General features: G+C 37.8%; 1 protein-coding gene across 5 annotated transcripts in view; it reads right to left on the bottom strand.

The window, feature by feature from the left end:
- Plxdc2 (plexin domain containing 2) overlaps positions 1–17,373 on the bottom strand; it is a 410,802-nt gene that overhangs the window by 240,823 nt on the left and 152,606 nt on the right. For all 5 annotated transcript variants that reach the window (XM_036187497.1, XM_036187498.1, XM_036187496.1 and 2 more), the window contains one exon: positions 8,722–8,933. In XM_036187497.1, coding sequence (XP_036043390.1) covers positions 8,722–8,933 — 212 coding nt within the window. The remainder of the gene's footprint in view (positions 1–8,721; positions 8,934–17,373) is intronic.

Genomic DNA, 17,373 nt, shown 5'->3' with positions numbered 1-17,373 from the left:
TTCTCAGTCTTTTGTGCATGCACCTTTTCTGTCTGTCTCATGCCTCCTCCTGCTTTTCCTTTCTTTCCTTTCCTTTTCCATTCCTTCCTTCCTTCTTTCCTTTCTTTCTTCCTCCCTCCCTTCCTCCCCCTCTCTTCCTTCCTTCCTTCCTTCCTTCCTTCCTTCCTTTCTTTCTTTCTTTCTTTCTTTCTTTCTTTCTTTCTTTCTTTCTTTCTTTCATTCTTTCTTTCTTTCTGATAGAAGTTGGACACAAAGCCTTGAACATGTGAAGCACAAGCCATACCATCTCTAAGCACTAAGAACTTTAAAAATGTCAACTGATTAGCAACAAAGTGGAACAGCACATATCTAGTACATGGTAAATTGCCTCCTGTCATTCCAACCCCACTAAATGGAGCAAAATAACGTTTTGTCCTTTGTAGCAAACCAATTTTAATCTCTAGTTAAATTCTCAGAGAGTAGTTAGTGAACAATGAGTGCTCTATGAAGCTTTCCAACATAAATTTCTTTGAAGGAAACTGTCTGAGGGCAGAAGGGCAGCTTTTCAATGCAGTATTCTTTTGCCTTAGGCTTGTGATGGAAAATAGTAAATTTCAAAGAGCTTTTAAGAACCAATGAATATGCAAAGATCTGTATGAAAAGTTTTCTTACTTATGGGAGATTTCTAACCAAAGTTTGTCATTATTGTACATATTTTGGCCTGGCATAAGTTTTTTTTTTTTTTTTTTAATGTATTCCATAAGTTGGTTATACATGTTTACTTGTAGTTTTCTGATTCAAATTTGGTCTGCTGCTGTTTTGATGAAAAATAGATTCAGTTTAAAAATAACAAAAGGGCATCTGATTAGTTGACAGAAACAGAATGGGGACAAATCTTTCTTTTTTAAAATGACATTTAAGAAGGAGAGAAATAATTCTCTTTGTACTTTAAGGAGGATCATTATTTTCAAGAGACAAATGAATTGCTTTCATTTCTCAGGAAGGCTGGCTAATGATCTCTATAAATATTTTCACCAGATGAAGCTTTAAATAAACTATATCTATGCTACTTTTAAATAACAGCAGTAAGGATTTAAACTTAGATAGTGAACACTGTACAAGACACTATAATCTAAGAATAAAGAGATTACAACCTGTTTAGTCAATAAAAATCTGATAACATAGTCATCAGATTAATCTTTGAAATTTATAAAATTTTCTATATTGTAAGGCATTAAATTCCAAAAGTGAGGCACCATTGCTATTACGTGGAAAATCACTGTATGAGATACAACCTTAGATTTGGAAGAACCTAAAAATTTTCTGCAAAGATTTAAATAAGTGAAATTATTAAATTTAAATTTACAAATTAATTTACATTGTAAGGTTTTCAAATTCTTTTGACTGCAGAGATATCTACATTGTGAATCCAAACTACTAAAGATGAGTGATAAGTAGTACAAGAGATGGAGAGAAATCATCTAAAAAATGAATAGTGGTAGTTTTTGAACTTTGGCTCCTTAAGTTTGTGATTCGCTGAATATGGGAGGTGACAGAAGGTTAGGAAAAAAACTTATAAAAAGAGAAATTCCTTCAGCCATGTTTAATCCATTAATTCAGTTCAGTACAATGGATTCCAAATTATTGCTTCAATTTAACAGCTCAGGCTTGAAATACCATATGGAATCAAAATGAACAACAGTCTCCAAAGGCAGGGAGGTTCAATTACTCTAGCTTCCAGATAGATTCAGACCTCCATGTATCCTCAGGGCATGGACAGCAAAGTTTCCTTTCTGGGAAACACAAAATGAAAAATAGCAGTATTCTTTTATTCTAAATGTTATCAACCCATCTTGAACCTTGGGATATTTGATCCCATCCTTAAATAACACAAAATGACACATAAACAAGTTATAACTATTAGTAGATATATGCCTATTGCCTTTGTAAAGAGACCCTAGCCAGTTACCTGTACTTTGGAAAGGACAATGAAAATCTACTGAATACTTAGCAGAACAAATTCTATATCATTTATTAACAAGTAGAAATCAAAGAAATTATACATACACAATAAATGTACATATCTTCTTATATTATGTTTTTATTTATTCATTGATTTTTAAGACAATATCACTATGTAGCTCTGGCTGGCCTAGACAGTCTCCTAACTACTGGGATTAAGCTACGTGCCACCACTCCAGGCCCCCTATATATGTGAGTGAATAAGTGTGTGTGTGTGTGTGTGTGTGTGTGTGTGTAAATTCATTTGTTCAAGCTTATTAGTGTTTGCCTGCATATGTGTATGTGTACCATGTGTGCAGTGTACATGGAGCCCAGAAGAAGGCACTAGATCTCTTAGAACTGTAGTTACAGATGGTTTGTTAGTGTGTTGTGGTTCCTGGGAACCAAATCCCAAGTGCTTTTAACTGCTGAGTCATCTGTCCATCCCCTTCCTCCTACATTTTTGATGGCCCATATGTGAGAGAATTAATAGAGCAGTTCTCAACCTGTATGTTGCAACCTCCTTGGAGGTCTAATGACCCTTTCAAAGGCGTCACCTAAGACCATTAAAAAATATAGACATTTATATTATGATTCATAACAGAAGCAAATCTACAGTTATAAAGTAGCAATGTAAATAATTTTATGGGTGGGGGTACTGTAACATCAGGAATTGTATTAAAGAGTCACAGCATTAGGAAGGTGGGAACCACTGTATTTGAGCTTACATCTCATTTACAGTATTTGATAAACACCCAGGTTAGTGTTATAGCACTTCACTATTCACCAGAGACTGGCATTTTTATTTTTCAACAAGATGTTGAAAAATTATGCAGTGCTAATAAAGGGTACCAACAGCAGTCTGAGTTTCAAAACTAGATCTTCAATCATATATTTAAATGAATCTGCTGCAATCAAAACTTTGTCCAACCTGCTGGTCCTGACTTGACACTGAAGATTACCCTTTAGAATTGTCATTCTTTCCTGTGTGAGTTGCTTGCTCCAGGCTGAACTTTACTTGTCTATTGTGAGTTGGAAATTAGTCTCATTTCTTCAGCTGCATATTTCCAGAGATCATACAGTAAGTGACAATAAGATCTGATTCAGTTTCTGCTGTTTTGGTGATGGGAAGAAATATGTAAACTTCTGATTGGATTCTATTCATTTCCTTTTAGGATATTGATGAGGACTTTTACTTTGCAAAGAAGAAACGCACTGAAAATAGTAAATCAGTCAGAGATGATATCTGCAATTATTGCTCATCCTCTAAAAAGATAATGAGGATTAAAATAGGATATCATATATCTTGCTCAATTATGGATTATTCTTAGCTTGACATGTCAGCTCCTTATTGCAACAAAAATGGAAAAAGATCCATAACTGTCCTTCAAAGTGTTCCATAAAGAGTAACTGGATTATCTACATGAAGCCTCACTGCTAATAATTGAGTTTGCTTCTCATGATAGCATAGAAATAGTCTCTGGACCAACACATATAAGTTGTATAGTTATTAAGAATGCTACTCCTATTATTTATTTTTAAAACTGGAATTAGATTTCAGTGTAGATGAGATTCTTCCAGTCTACAAGTACAGAGAAAAATATATTTAATCTCACCATCCTGGCAGTATCCTGAGATTAGTTATAAGAATATCACACTGAGTGTTCCCATGTCAGTATCTTACTATTCATAAAGTTACTATTAAGTTCTCTTATCATCCGAAATAATGATAATGATCAGGAACTTCTAGTATAGGTAACTATGAAGTCACTATTAAACACTAGACCCTAATCTCAGATTTCTTATTCTGGACCCCTGTATTGAAAAGTCTACAAGAGTCTTTCTCTTTGTAATGAAATGCTACAGTAAACATAACCTTCACCAGACTTTCCCCCCTCATAAAAATTAAAGTAGAACCATTCAATATCATTTGTTTCTTTTTCTTACAAGAAAATGTACATAGCTACCTATCTATTCTTCTTGGATAGAAATAGGATTGACCTGTTTGATTTCTATAATCATTAAAATAGCTGAAAGACTAAACTAATATAAGGTTCTATATGTTTTTGACACTCTAGTTGGTTGTTTCTTCAGTGATAACCCCACTATGTAGCATAGGCTGGCATTGAACTCACAATCCTCCTGACAGCCTCCAGCTCCTAGATTGGCAGGTGTGTGCCACCAGAGTGAGCTCTTATCATAATTGCTGAAGAGTAGGATTACAAGCCTTAAAACTACCTCATATTTGCATTCATTATTCTTATAATCATACCACTAAAATAAAGGAAGTGTATTTAGACATAAAAAGTAGAGGGAGACTATGATTTTTTATTAACTTAGTGTGAGTTGATATGCTGTGGGTTGTCTTTCTGTATGCTGTGAATATATGTTGCTCCCATTGGTTCACAAATAAAGCTGCATTGGCCATTGGCAGGGCAGAATGGAGTCAGGTAGGAAATTCAAGAAGGATATAGAGAGAAGAAAGGCGGGGTTAGAGGAGATACCAGTCCACCACCTAAGGAGCAACACTATGCCAACAGACCAGTAACACCACAGCCATGTGGCAACACATAGATTAATAGAAATAGGTTAATTTAAGATGAAAGAGTTAGTTAGCAAGAAGCCTGAGCCATAGGCGATACAGTTTGTAATTAATATAAGCCTCTAAGTGATTATTTTATAAGGGGTTATGAGAGCTTGGGTGGGAGAGATTTGTCCTGACTGCAGGGTTGGAGGGACCAAGAAATTTCTCCCTACATTAATATGTGCTCCATATTGTAAATGCCATGCAGATTCTTACTACATCAAAATAGTACACAATGGAATTGTATTCACTCATAAAGATTAAAGTGGGAAATTTTCAAAAAAATGGATTGCTCTGGAAATTATTACATGAGGTAATCTAGACTCATAAAGGTAAATGAATTTGTACAGGCATCACTATTATCACAGGCATAGGTCATGGAACCACACAGGAAAACAAGAGAGAAAAAAGAGGTTTTAAGAAAGGTGAAGAACGGGGATAGAATTATATAACATGAATGTTAGAGGACAAAAAGGTCTAAACTAGAATGGCAGGAGCCAGGGAGAAAGGAGTTTTTAAAAGCTACCAGTGCAAATACCAAAACAAAATTCATTACTTTGTAGGCCAAGTTAAAAACAATAATTTTAAAATGACAAAATTAGCCTTTTCCCCATAAAAATCATCATCAAAATAATCATGTCATTTTTCAGATTAAGTTTTTGCAAGAAAATCCTTTCAAAAGGGATTATTTAGTTGCAGAGAGCAAAATATATAACAATCCAAACAATAATTGTGTGCAAAAATTAGTAATAAGTAACTGTGCTGGTAGTCTTTAGTTAACTTGACACAAGTTAGAGTCATTTGGAAATAGGGACCCTCTACTGTGAAAATGCCACCATCAGATTTACGTGTATGCAAATATACAGGGAATTTTCTTGATTAATGATTGACATGGGAGGGTCCAGCAGTGTCACCCCTAAACAGGTGATCCTGAGTTGTATAAGAAAGCAGGTTGAGCAGGCTCTAGAAAGTAAGCCCAGTCAGTCTGCTGGAGTTTCTACTCCAGGTTCCTGCCTTCCTTGGTTCTCTGCACTGACTTCTTTCAGTGATAGATTTTATCTGGAAGTGTAAGATAAAATTAACTATTCCCCCCCCCCAACTTGCTCTGTGTCATCGTGCTTTATCAAAGCAATGGAAGCCTTAACTAAGATAGCAATATTTAAAGTAATGTTATAGACAGTTTGTGATAAGATGCCTACACACCTGGTAATGGGCCATGGCAGAAGACCAAAGTGATCTTAAAATGAAACCTGTTGGTTTCCATTTCTATATAAACATATCACACATACTTACATATCATTCTACACTAGACTTTGCTCAGTCATGGAGCCTGAATTGCACATGGGTGATATAACTGTTGCTGGCTGCAATTTATAATTTTTAACATTATCCCAATAGAACAACTCCTTGAGAACTCCTTGTTGGTAAGCAATGGAAGGTAAGCTTGTCCCGAGCACTTATATCTTTAATACTAACAGCTAACTTTACCACTCAAAGTATGGTCGTGTCCTGGCCTCAGCTGAATCACTTGGAAACTTGTTTGAAATGCAGAGGATCAGGTTCAGCCTAGTACCAAGAAGTCAGAATGGGCACTGATCCCAATACCAAGGTACTCTATCAGTATTTTGAAGTTTCAGAGACACTGGCCTACCTCACAATTGATTTCTCAGTGAAACTGCACATCTCTGATTCCTGGGCCTTATTAGTTTTATTTATTGCTGTGTGGATATATCACCCCCTGGCATTCAAGGATCTGTGAGGACACCCAAGGAAATTCCTGTTATAGCCACAGAGAAGCCATTTGGCCAGGATTGAGCCTCTCATGTCAACACTTCCAACAGTCTAAATTTTGAAGAATTTCCCTGACAGGAAATAAAATGATTCCTCAATCTACTTGCCAAATGGTGTAGCATCTGCTTCATGAAACTGTTGAGGGTGAGGAGGAGCAATAGAGGGTAGGGGATGGGGAATGAGAACATAAGGAAACAGGATGGTTGAGATGGAACAGAGATGGAATGGGAGAGCAGTGAAAGAGATACCATGATAGAGGAAGACATTATAGGGATAGGGAGAAACTTAGTGCCAGGGAAGTTCTCAGGAATCCACAGGATGATTCCAGCTTAGACTACTAGCAATAGTGGAAAGAGTGCCTGAACTGGCCTACCCTGGTAATCAGATTGGTGAATACCATAACTGTCATCCTAGAGCCTTTATCCAGTAACTGATGGAAGCAGATACAATGATCCACAGCCAAGCACCAGCCTGAGCTCCAGGAGTCCAATTAAAGAGGAAGAAGAGGGATCATATTAGCAAGGGGAATCAAGATCATGATAGGGAAACCTACAGATACAACTGAACCAAGCTAGTGAGAATCCATGAATTTATACCAACAGCTGTGGAGCTTCCATGGGACCAGACTAGGCCCTCTGTATAGGGGAGACATTTGTGTAGCTTGGTCTGCTTAAGATGCCCCATGGCAGTAGGATCAAGATCCATCCCTAGTTCATGAGCTGGCTTTTTGGGGCCCATTACCTATGGTGGGACACCTTACACAGCCTTGATACAGGGGGAGGGGCTTGGCTCTGTCTCAACTGATTATACCAGGCTTTGCTGACTCCCCATAGGAGGCTTACATTTTTGGAGGAGGAGATGGGGGAGAGTTGGGGAAGAGTCACTGGGGGAGGCAGGAGGAGGAATGAGATGGGGAATCTGTGGTTGGTATTTAAAATTAATTTTAAAAAATCTCTTAATAAAACTGAAAAAAAAGAAACTGAGTTATCTCTGAAGTACTGAGTATACTAGGAATAGTAAAGGGGGCTGCTCAGTTCAGAAATTATAAGCCTGTAGTGTTGAAGAAAATAGCACCTAAAATATAAAATAGAAAACAGACAATGACTGGACGACATATCCCAGCCAAATTCTCCAATCCAAGAAGGAAAAGCATTGCCTTGATCTCATTTAACTAGCATGCATGGTCAGAAATAGACACAGAGCTGAGAGATTCTCTACATTTTGCCCCTGTCTTCAACAAAGCACCAACCAAAGAAATGCAAATTACATTCAACTAGTCACTTAAGATGCTCTTTGTAATTAGTCTGACAGCTTCCCAGCCATCAGCCTCCACTCACAGAGTGCCTGAAGTCCTCTTTCTTCACTAAACACATCCCATTCCCATTCTTAACGAAGATAAGAAACGGGGGCTGGCTCTAGGTCTACAGTGAGCCCAACCTATGGCCTGTTTGCTCTCATCTTCATGCTTTATTTCTAAAGACGTTCAGATTTGATTTTGTAAGATTATTTCACAACCACATTTTTATGTCATATTTTATTTTTATGACTTGTAACTTTAAGAGTCATGGAACTCCAGCACCTCCTGTGAGGTCTTGAAGCAACCCTGAAATCTGCTTCCAATATACCCCTGCAAAGTCACACTCATTTAGCCTCTCTCCAGCAACTTTTTCCTCTTTTCACTGCTTCAACCACAGCAAGTGATGAATTAAAGCCATAGAGTGATTAGTGAGCCCAATTTTTCCAAAACTGTACTTTCATCAGCAGTGAAAGTCCTACATGCCATGAAACTCTCTAGCCATAGGCAAAGCTGGACAGCTAGTTAACCCTGCAAAACTCTAATTTGCAATGCCGTTCCAAAACTCATCCCCTGTAGATGTGGTTTCTTTTAGGAGGAATACTTGTCTTACTTCTAAAGGACAGTTTATAAACCAAGTGAACTCTTCATAACTTACCAACACCTTGCCTAAACAGCCATTCCTCTGTTAACATTCTGATCTGTTAACCCTACAAGAATTCATCACACCCTACTGCAAGACACACTGATGTATACTTTTTCATAGATGTCATCTAGTATAGACATGATCTGGTCATGATGGTCTGACTCTCTAGACAATGGATTCCCAGACAGTAAGTGCTGTGTTCTTCCGTAACTGTCACTACTTTTTGCAGCCCATGTTTGTCTGTTGCATGAATAATAGACTGATGACTTATCTAGGATATTTACCAACCAGTTGAACTTTTCTTTAAAATGTTCTAAAAGGCACAAAGTAAGATGAAGAGACAGGATATGGACAGTAGAGCATAGGCATTTTGTAAAGAAATAATGAACAATTAAGTAAAATTGACTACCCAGAATATCTGTTTACCTCGATCTGGGTGGTGTTGTCCTGCCCATCATCCAGTAGCAGGTCAGTGAAGCCTCTGGGCTCTGGTGAGTCTTGGCCCATGCTGGCTCTGTTTGTATCCACTGCCTTAAAAGGGTCCAAATTTCTTTTCCACCTGTGGCTGTATGATTGTGAATCCACATCCACCCCATCTTCTCTTTGAGGAAAAGCCTTTGAAATGTCATACTTCCAATCTGAAAGAGAAACAAGTATGTTAGCTCTAGGTGTGACTCATATACATAATACCTATTAGAGTAGAAAATGTACTTCTGTTGGTCATTAAAATAGGAAAGGAACTTGTAATAATAAAACCAAATCATCATATTACACTTGATGTGGAAATCTGAGTGTTGTGGCTTAAACAGAAAATGTGTCTCCAGATTCATATATAGGATGCTTGATGCACAGACAGTTGGCCCAAGAATAGAGAGAGTCTTGCTAGAGGAAGGAGGTGATTTAGTGTGTCTTTGAAGGTTACACTTTATCCCCAGTTCCATTCTTGCTCCTTCTGCTTCCTGTCTACCATGAGATGAATAGCCTCTTACCAACATGCCTCCATCACCACAATGCTGTATTCAAGTGCATGGGGAAATGTGTATGGGGAACCTCTGAACCACGACTCAAACAAGGTAATCTTCCTTTTTTTCCCCAGCTATTTGATTCCAAGTGACATATGATATACTAGGTACAGTACAACTGGCAGGGTACACCATAAAATGAATCAGTGATTCCTGTGGTGAACTCTAAGAGACACTTAAACACACAGCTCTCTATGAATGTATTTATCATCCCTCTGCGTGCACGCGCGCGCGTGCACACACACACACACACACACACACACACACACACAAAGACAGAGACAGAGACACAGAGAGACAGAAAGCTGTTCTGAGAAAGTAAGTTAGAATCCTAAACTAAATAATGAAAGACAGGCATCTTCAGCTCATTTAAAAATAAATGACATGATGAATGTGTGAGTTCATGCTGATTTTACATGAGTTATGCCAGGCTGCAAAGGGACAATGATGTACTTCAATGGGTTAAACTCTAGTAGAATTTTCTTCCTGTAAATGTGCTAACCTATCTTGTAGTTTACAAGCCAGACTTGGTTCATTGCCTGACTCATTTGATAAGCAACACTCTCAGGAGGCATCACAAATGTGCTTGTTCATTTGCACTGTCCTCACCTTGGGAACTTGTCAGGGTGGTAAAGGATGACATTGACAGGCACTTACAGAAATGGATGGGACAGCAAGGAGATCAAATCACAAAGGTATTTTAAAGCCATCTACAAGGACTGGCTCTGCTGACCCAGCTCCTCCTGCCACTACAGGAGGGAAAATTAGATTTAATCATGACTCCTAGTCTTTCATTTCAGTAGGTCAGTAGGGGATGGAACACCACAAGGATTGAAGATTCAGTTTCCAAGCAAGAGTAACAGCCTTCTACCCAAGCATTACCAAAAGACAGGAATTGGTAGCCTTTGTAACTGTCCTGATATGGGTTCATACAGGGCAAAGAGAACACTGATTTAATCATGGATGTGATGTTCCCTTCAATATGAGAACATTTTGTGAAACCTAAAGGTGTTTAATGCAGAGTATTATTGAACTTAATGCAGAATCAGCAACTTATAACTTCAAAACCTATAGGCCACCACTATTTTCCAGCACCACAGAGGCTGGATATGCCTTGTTTTCAACTCAGAAAGTTACTGACAATCCTTCTGAACAAGACAGGGAAGCAGTCTAATTTCACTAAGACCTAAAAGATATTTTAAAGCCTGATGTGTTGATGGATGGAGTCTTAAGAGAAGCCTTACTTTGCAATAATAGCATGTCCATTGAGCCCTATAAGGAACCATGGGAACCAAATTCACCAAATTTCCACCAGGAGAAATCAGGGAGCCAGTTAAAGGAAGAGTTGGGTTCCTCTCAGTGAACTGCACACCAGAATGGACCCATATGCATTGTAACTGGTTCGACAGCACCTCCCAGTCACTCTGCATGCTCTGAATGTTCAATATGAACATCTAATTAGCACCATCAAGTTTATTGTGGAAAATATGTATTTGCAGCATTCTGCCTCTGCCTGACATTTCACAAGACTTCAATGTTCACTGACTGACTGACTGAGTGAAAGAACATACTACAGGCATTCTCTTTGGCACAAGAGTTATCAGCCCAGGAAGAAATAAGATACCAAGGCTAAAATGCTTTCTGATCTGCTTGCTGTTTATGAGTCTGGGTTATTTATAAAACTCTCTAGGTTTTTGTTACCCTGTATTTTAAGTCACGTTGGACATAGCTTACATGAAAAGTCAAACATTTTTTCTTCAGTCTGTGGCTGGCTCTAAGAACTATGATGCTCGGCAAAGCTACACAAAGCAATTTGTTTGCCTCAATTGTATATTCAGCTTTGTTATCGAAAATATATGAGGCAGCTTGCAACAAAGTTAAGCAATAAAAGTTTCTAACAACCACATAAGACCTTCTGGGACAAATCTTAGGTTAATCTCTGAGATGCCCATCTGCCTTACAGGTAGGGTGGTGAGTCTTAGTGAGTTATGAGAGCGGCAAGCTGTGCCACATCTGTCTCAGCCCTTTCCTCTTTCTTCTCTCCCTCCCTTCTCTTGCCCTTCATCCATTTCCTTCTCTCCCCTCCCCTTTCTTTTAAATTCTTTTCATTTTTATTTTATTTGATAAAATTTTGCCATGAGGTACAGTCTGGTCTACGGTTCTACCATTCCCTGCCTCAGCTTCCCTAACGTCTTGGAATACAGTTGCACATCAGTGAGCTCAGCCTCTTTGTTAAACAGGTTGGGTTTGCTTCTCTGACATGAAGGTTACCAGTTCTCTCCTGGTAAGTCATAGCATAGCACAACTCTTCCCATGGCCCTCCTCAGGCCAACTAGCCTTATTCTGGGACCCAGAATTCAGACACAATGAAGCAGACAGAATGATTATCAGTGGAAAAGGCTCTTTCATTGATTCTACTTTGCACCCCTCTCAAACCCCCTCTACCATTCCCTTCAGCACCTTTACTCTAAAGAATTCAAATGCAAAGGAGCTTCAGATCCTAGGAAAGAAAATGTCCATATTTCTCACTTATGTTGAAAACTGATTAATGTGTTGAGCAGATCTTTAGCACTCCCATTCACTCATTCCCAGGACTTTGATGGCAGTAGAAACAGCAGAGAGGTTATTTGATAAAACATGTTTCTGTGATCACGTGACTTCTGTAGTCAGGGCTCCTGGTAGTCTTGGCTTACTTTTTACTCTCATTTCTTGTAATATTTTGTTTAGTAATATTTTCTGATTAAAAAAATAATTTGCTAGTCATACTTTAAAATAGCTCACTTTTAATGTCACAGATTCATTGTGTATATTAGTTGGGTTCAATGTGATATGTCACCCATTGCTACAGCATGCAGAGGCCCCATCATAGAGCCATAGTGACCAATCTACAGCCACACAGCACTGTGCTGCTAACCATTTCCTCTTACTAGAATCCACTTCTGCAAACTGAGAAAGCCAATTCGTTGCTCACTCTAATTGGATTTACAAAAAGTAAATAGACCCTCAGAGAGACCTGAGAACTTTCCTAATGAGAAAATTTGTGAGTTTAGGGTCTGGACTTGCAAAAACCTGTTGGATTGCCTTTTTTTTTTTTTTTTTAACTGAATTCCATTTTCTCTGATAACATTATAAATAAGCAAGGATTCTCAATCATGCATATAGAAAGCCTCACTCTAGGTCCATAATTCAGCTTGTAGATGACTCAAGATGTAAGTATGAAATGGGCTTAGATGCTGATCCTATTTCAGAATGTATTTTAGAATATAACATAAATCACAAAGGATGCTTTACAGAAATGAAGGAAGGAAAACTGGAAAAGTTACAGTTGGGTTATCTATATTATAATTACTTATCTGCATTTCATGGGCTTTCAAAATGCATACAAACATCTTAAATTATTCTTTAAAGTGACAACCAAACAAGGCATTCAGAGACAAGACAGAGGGAACTATGGGACATAATGTTTTCCTTCCAAGCTTTGGTAAAAAACACATGCAATAAACCTCTCAACACTCTACTCAACAGATTGTCTGTGGTCTGTATACTGTATGCTACTTAAACCACCCATGGAAAATCTTAAAAGAGAATTTTCTCCAACATCCCTTGCTCCTGTAATTACTCAGTTCCTAGAAACATTAATTTTATTTAATAACTTCCACTTGTATATAATGGGAGAAAGTTTTACAAACACATATTTCTAAAATGCTACATACAATAAGTAAATTGATATTAGTACATCTATAGGTAGTTTATTAGATTGAAGTAGTAGATATAGTGCTATTAGGGAAGGTATTTCATTATGTTTCCAATAAGACATCATCATGAAGCCTGACAATGACCAGTTAACCTGAAAGAACCAAAAAACAAAAAAATCTCAAAGCATCCTTACAGTGTTCTGTAAAATCTCTAAAGTCCCTTCCATGTCCTTGGAATGGCCCATCTTTATTCTCAAGTTCATGTCACTTGGGATCACTTTGGAAACCAATCTTTGGTATGCTTTTGAAGGGTAGTCCAAGCTTAACTGATGAGGCTGGAAGCCTTTATTAATGTGAGTGGGACTACCTCATGGACTGGGACCTCAGACTGATTAAAGGGGGGAAAGCAAGTTGAGCACCAGGGTTCTTCATCATCTTATTCTCCACAGAGGGCACAATGTGACCAACTGTCCCCTGATTCTGCCACCATAAGTTTCTCATCGTGATGGACTGCACCCCTGGAAATACAAAGGTAAAATAAACTCTTTGTTCTTCCTTAAGTTACATCTACTGAATACTCTTTTATTTCAACAAGACAAGTATTTAACAAAACTGCCTTATACCAGGAAGTAAATAAAGCAACAGGGAAGAAAGTGGTACTGGGCTAGATATATCTATCTTATGTCACATCCTAATGATTTTATTTCCACATCCTACAAGTTACTGACAGTTGTGTATTTACAGCACTTTAACTCCTTTTTGTAACCACTGTACACAAATGATACTCATAATATATATGTGCCAAACCACCAGAAAGTAACTGTACACATGGACACGAACTGTACAAAGTTAGGATTCATCACGACTGTATCTATTAACATGTTCTCATTCTACAATATGTGTGTAAAGGTGTGTACATGCTTGTATGCACATACCTGAATGTGGGAGGTTGTGTGTGCTTGTCTGTGGGTGTGGGAGTAGAGGCCAGAGGCTGACACTATCTTTCTCAGTTGCTCTTCAACTTATTTTTGAGGCAGATTCTCTCACGGTACCTGAGCTCACAGATTTGGCTAAACTGATTGGCCAGCAAGCCCTAAAGATCCTCCAAGCCACATCTACATGGTACTGGGATTCTAGATGTGAGCCACTGAATGCATCTTTTTTTGAAGGACTGAAATCAGCTGTCACACTTATATAGCAAGGAATTTACTGACTGACTTGGCTATCTCTGCAACTCAGTTCTGCACTTTATAAACAAACCATCACTGTGAATTCTCTGCAGAAACATTCTAACTTATTGCAGGAAGCATATTTGCTGACTAGAATCACCTGAGGAAAAAGCAGATACTTGGCTAAGGCAGACTGCCATGTTACTTTGAATTTCAATTTATTTCAGAACTGAATAGGAAAATTCTATTAAATTAATTATATCATTGGTTATGTCAATAGTGAACTCACTACTGCAGTTGATTTGGAGGTTTTGGCTGATGACATTACTCAGCGAGGTAGCTACAGAATATCAAGTTTACAGCAAGTTTTATCTAGGTAGATTAAGGGTTTTAAATGGGATCTAGCAGTCATATTTTATTTAAAGTCCTCAGGAGGGACATTCAGCCTCTGGATGTGCTAATGGCTCCTTAATAACAACTCAAATGTGAAATACCCCAGGCTCTTGGTATTCCTCCTTCAATTCTTTCAACATCAATGTGTTCTGTTCCCACTACCGAGAATTTCTCAATGACCTCTTTGTCAACAACATATACCTTCAATTAATAACAGTCAAAACCAAGACCAAATCTTCATGAAATCTTATATGCCTCCCAGCTCAATACCCTTATAAATGGATTGAATTTTCCGGTGTAATATAGTCAGTCTTCAAAGGTGACTCCTTAAAAACTCCTATTATGCCTCTACTTGAGTATGGCATGTATAGAAAGGTGTTAATACAGCCAGCCTGATACTTGTTCTCTTCAGAAAGGTCTTAAGCATGCTAGGTTCTTGGCTGTTCTCTGAACACTTCATGTGGGAAAAACATTCCCAATAAGTTCCTGGCAGAGTATATTGATGTGCCCAAATTACCTAGGTAAATCATTTATGCTCAACACCTGCCTTTCTGTTGGACATTTTTGATTTGGGTATATGCTAGTCAAATAGTAGCTATAGGAGCAGATTAAAGAAACCTTAAGAACTATTACTGTCATAATTTGTCTGTGAAATGTTTCCAGAGGCTACTGTATTAAAAGCTTAGTCCCTAATGTCAGCAACGTTCAAAGGTGAGTGACTCACGAGACTCTGACCTCATTGGCGGATTAGACTATCAATGAATTCATAGTTGAATTGAGTATTAAAAAGTGGTAGAAATGGTAGGGGACAGAATCTAATGGGACAAAATAAGTCACTAGGAGCATACCCTGGAGGACATAACTTGCCTCTGAATGCTTGTAATTACCCCTCCCCAACTCCCTCTCTCTTCTCATTCTTCCCTTTCTCTCTTTCCTCCTCCTTTCTCCTCTTTCTGATTCTAGACAATGTGAGAGGAACAGCTTTGCTCTACTATACTCTCTACTGTGGTATTTTGAATATCCACAGGTCCATAAACAATGGAGCCATAAAATCATAGACTATGTAACCTTTGAAATCATGAGCCAAAATAAATATTCGTCCATTTATATCCCTTCTCTGTGTTTTTGTTATTCAGGTGGAAAGATGACTAACTCAGAGGAATTATGAATGACCTCCCTTGGTAGAAAACATCTCACACATCCTCACAACACAGATGTGTTGGTAGAGAAAAGAAGCAGCACTTGTTAATCGCGATTTTCCCAGATATTACCCTATGTCCTTCCATTTGGGATTTTGCTTAGCGTCTTTCATCTGTAAAAAGAAATTAACTAAACAGGAATTAATATGGTAAATTTCCAAACCTGGAAGGGTCCTAGAGACACATGACATAGACGGTTTCAAAATAGTGACTCTACTTTATATAGTGCGGGATTTGTGTGTGTGTGTGTGTGTGTGTGTGTGTGTGTGTGTGTGTGTGTGTGCAGGTACAAACATGTGTATGCGTATATCTTGTGACTATACTGTTAGTACAGGCATGGACACTGGCATTTACTGACTGTTCATGCACATGAACAGCAAATCAATAAATACTTTTTTGTGCAGGTTATTTCTCACCTAGGACAATGTTCTTAAATTTTATGTATTTCATAAGTTTGCCCTTTGCCTAACTTCTTTTTTTATCTATATTTGTGCATCATCAGATGAAGGGTGTAAGAATAAATAATGACAAGAATAATATGCAAAAACTTCCTTTTTAGATGATATGAGCTTTGATACAAAGTCAGGTTCCTTTCGAGTTCAGGAAATTCCACAACACTGTGCCCACACATGAGACCTCTATGATTGACAGACACAGTAAACACTGGATGCCATTGAGGAAGGTGCACATGACCTCTTGAGAGTCAGAAATAATGAAGCAGATAAAGAGAAAACAAGTTAAAGATAGAGCTGGAAAGTAAGTAGAGAAATTCTTCAGATACGAAGTTCAATCTGAGGCAGGAATGAGTGAGAACCTGAAAAACCTGTGAACAGGAGCACAGGCTCTATGTTCTGCCTCTACCTTTCTCCTCTTGAAGCCCTTGCCAGATTCTTTTTGAATGAAGAATATTTGGAACTTAAAGACACTATGAAAAATGAATTGGATTGGAAAAATCTAATCATCAGGAAATTGACCCAAAATACACACTGAATATGTACAATGAACACTTTGGATATTTTATTATTTTACTGTGAAATAAAGTGATTAATAGACACGCCAATCTTATAGATATAGAAGGCAAATTATACAATGGGCAATAAGCCTTCATTAATGAGACTAAAGACAACTTTATTTGTGGGTGAGGTGGTCCACACTGTAATCCCAACACTTAGGAGGGTAAAGAAGAGGGCAGTAAGTTTGTAGGTGACTTGAAACACATGGTGAATTTCAAGCTAGCCTGGGTTTCAAGAATTTGTCTTAAAAAAAAAGACAAAAAACCCTCACAACTTTAGAATTATAAAATATAGTGTAAATCTACATTCATGGTTATGAACTAAGAGGTTTCATGCATTGCTTCCAACAACTTATAGTTAGTAATAAAATAATATAATGTGCTGTTATCCCATTTTACATATGAACACACTGATATATGTTGCACTGGGGAAATTATCAAAGATAAGGCTCTGCCTTAGTTGCTATCTAACTTGTCTTTGAGTAATCTTTTGTAGCGTCAATATAACAATTTTTATCACAGCTTAGTGATAGAACACCATAAAATAAAATGTAGGAAACATGCTACTGGAATTAGCCAAATAAGGCA

Source organism: Onychomys torridus, chromosome 5 (assembly GCF_903995425.1).
Source record: "Onychomys torridus chromosome 5, mOncTor1.1, whole genome shotgun sequence".
NCBI classification, from domain to species: domain Eukaryota; kingdom Metazoa; phylum Chordata; class Mammalia; order Rodentia; family Cricetidae; genus Onychomys; species Onychomys torridus.
This window is presented reverse-complemented; position numbering and strand designations above follow the sequence as displayed.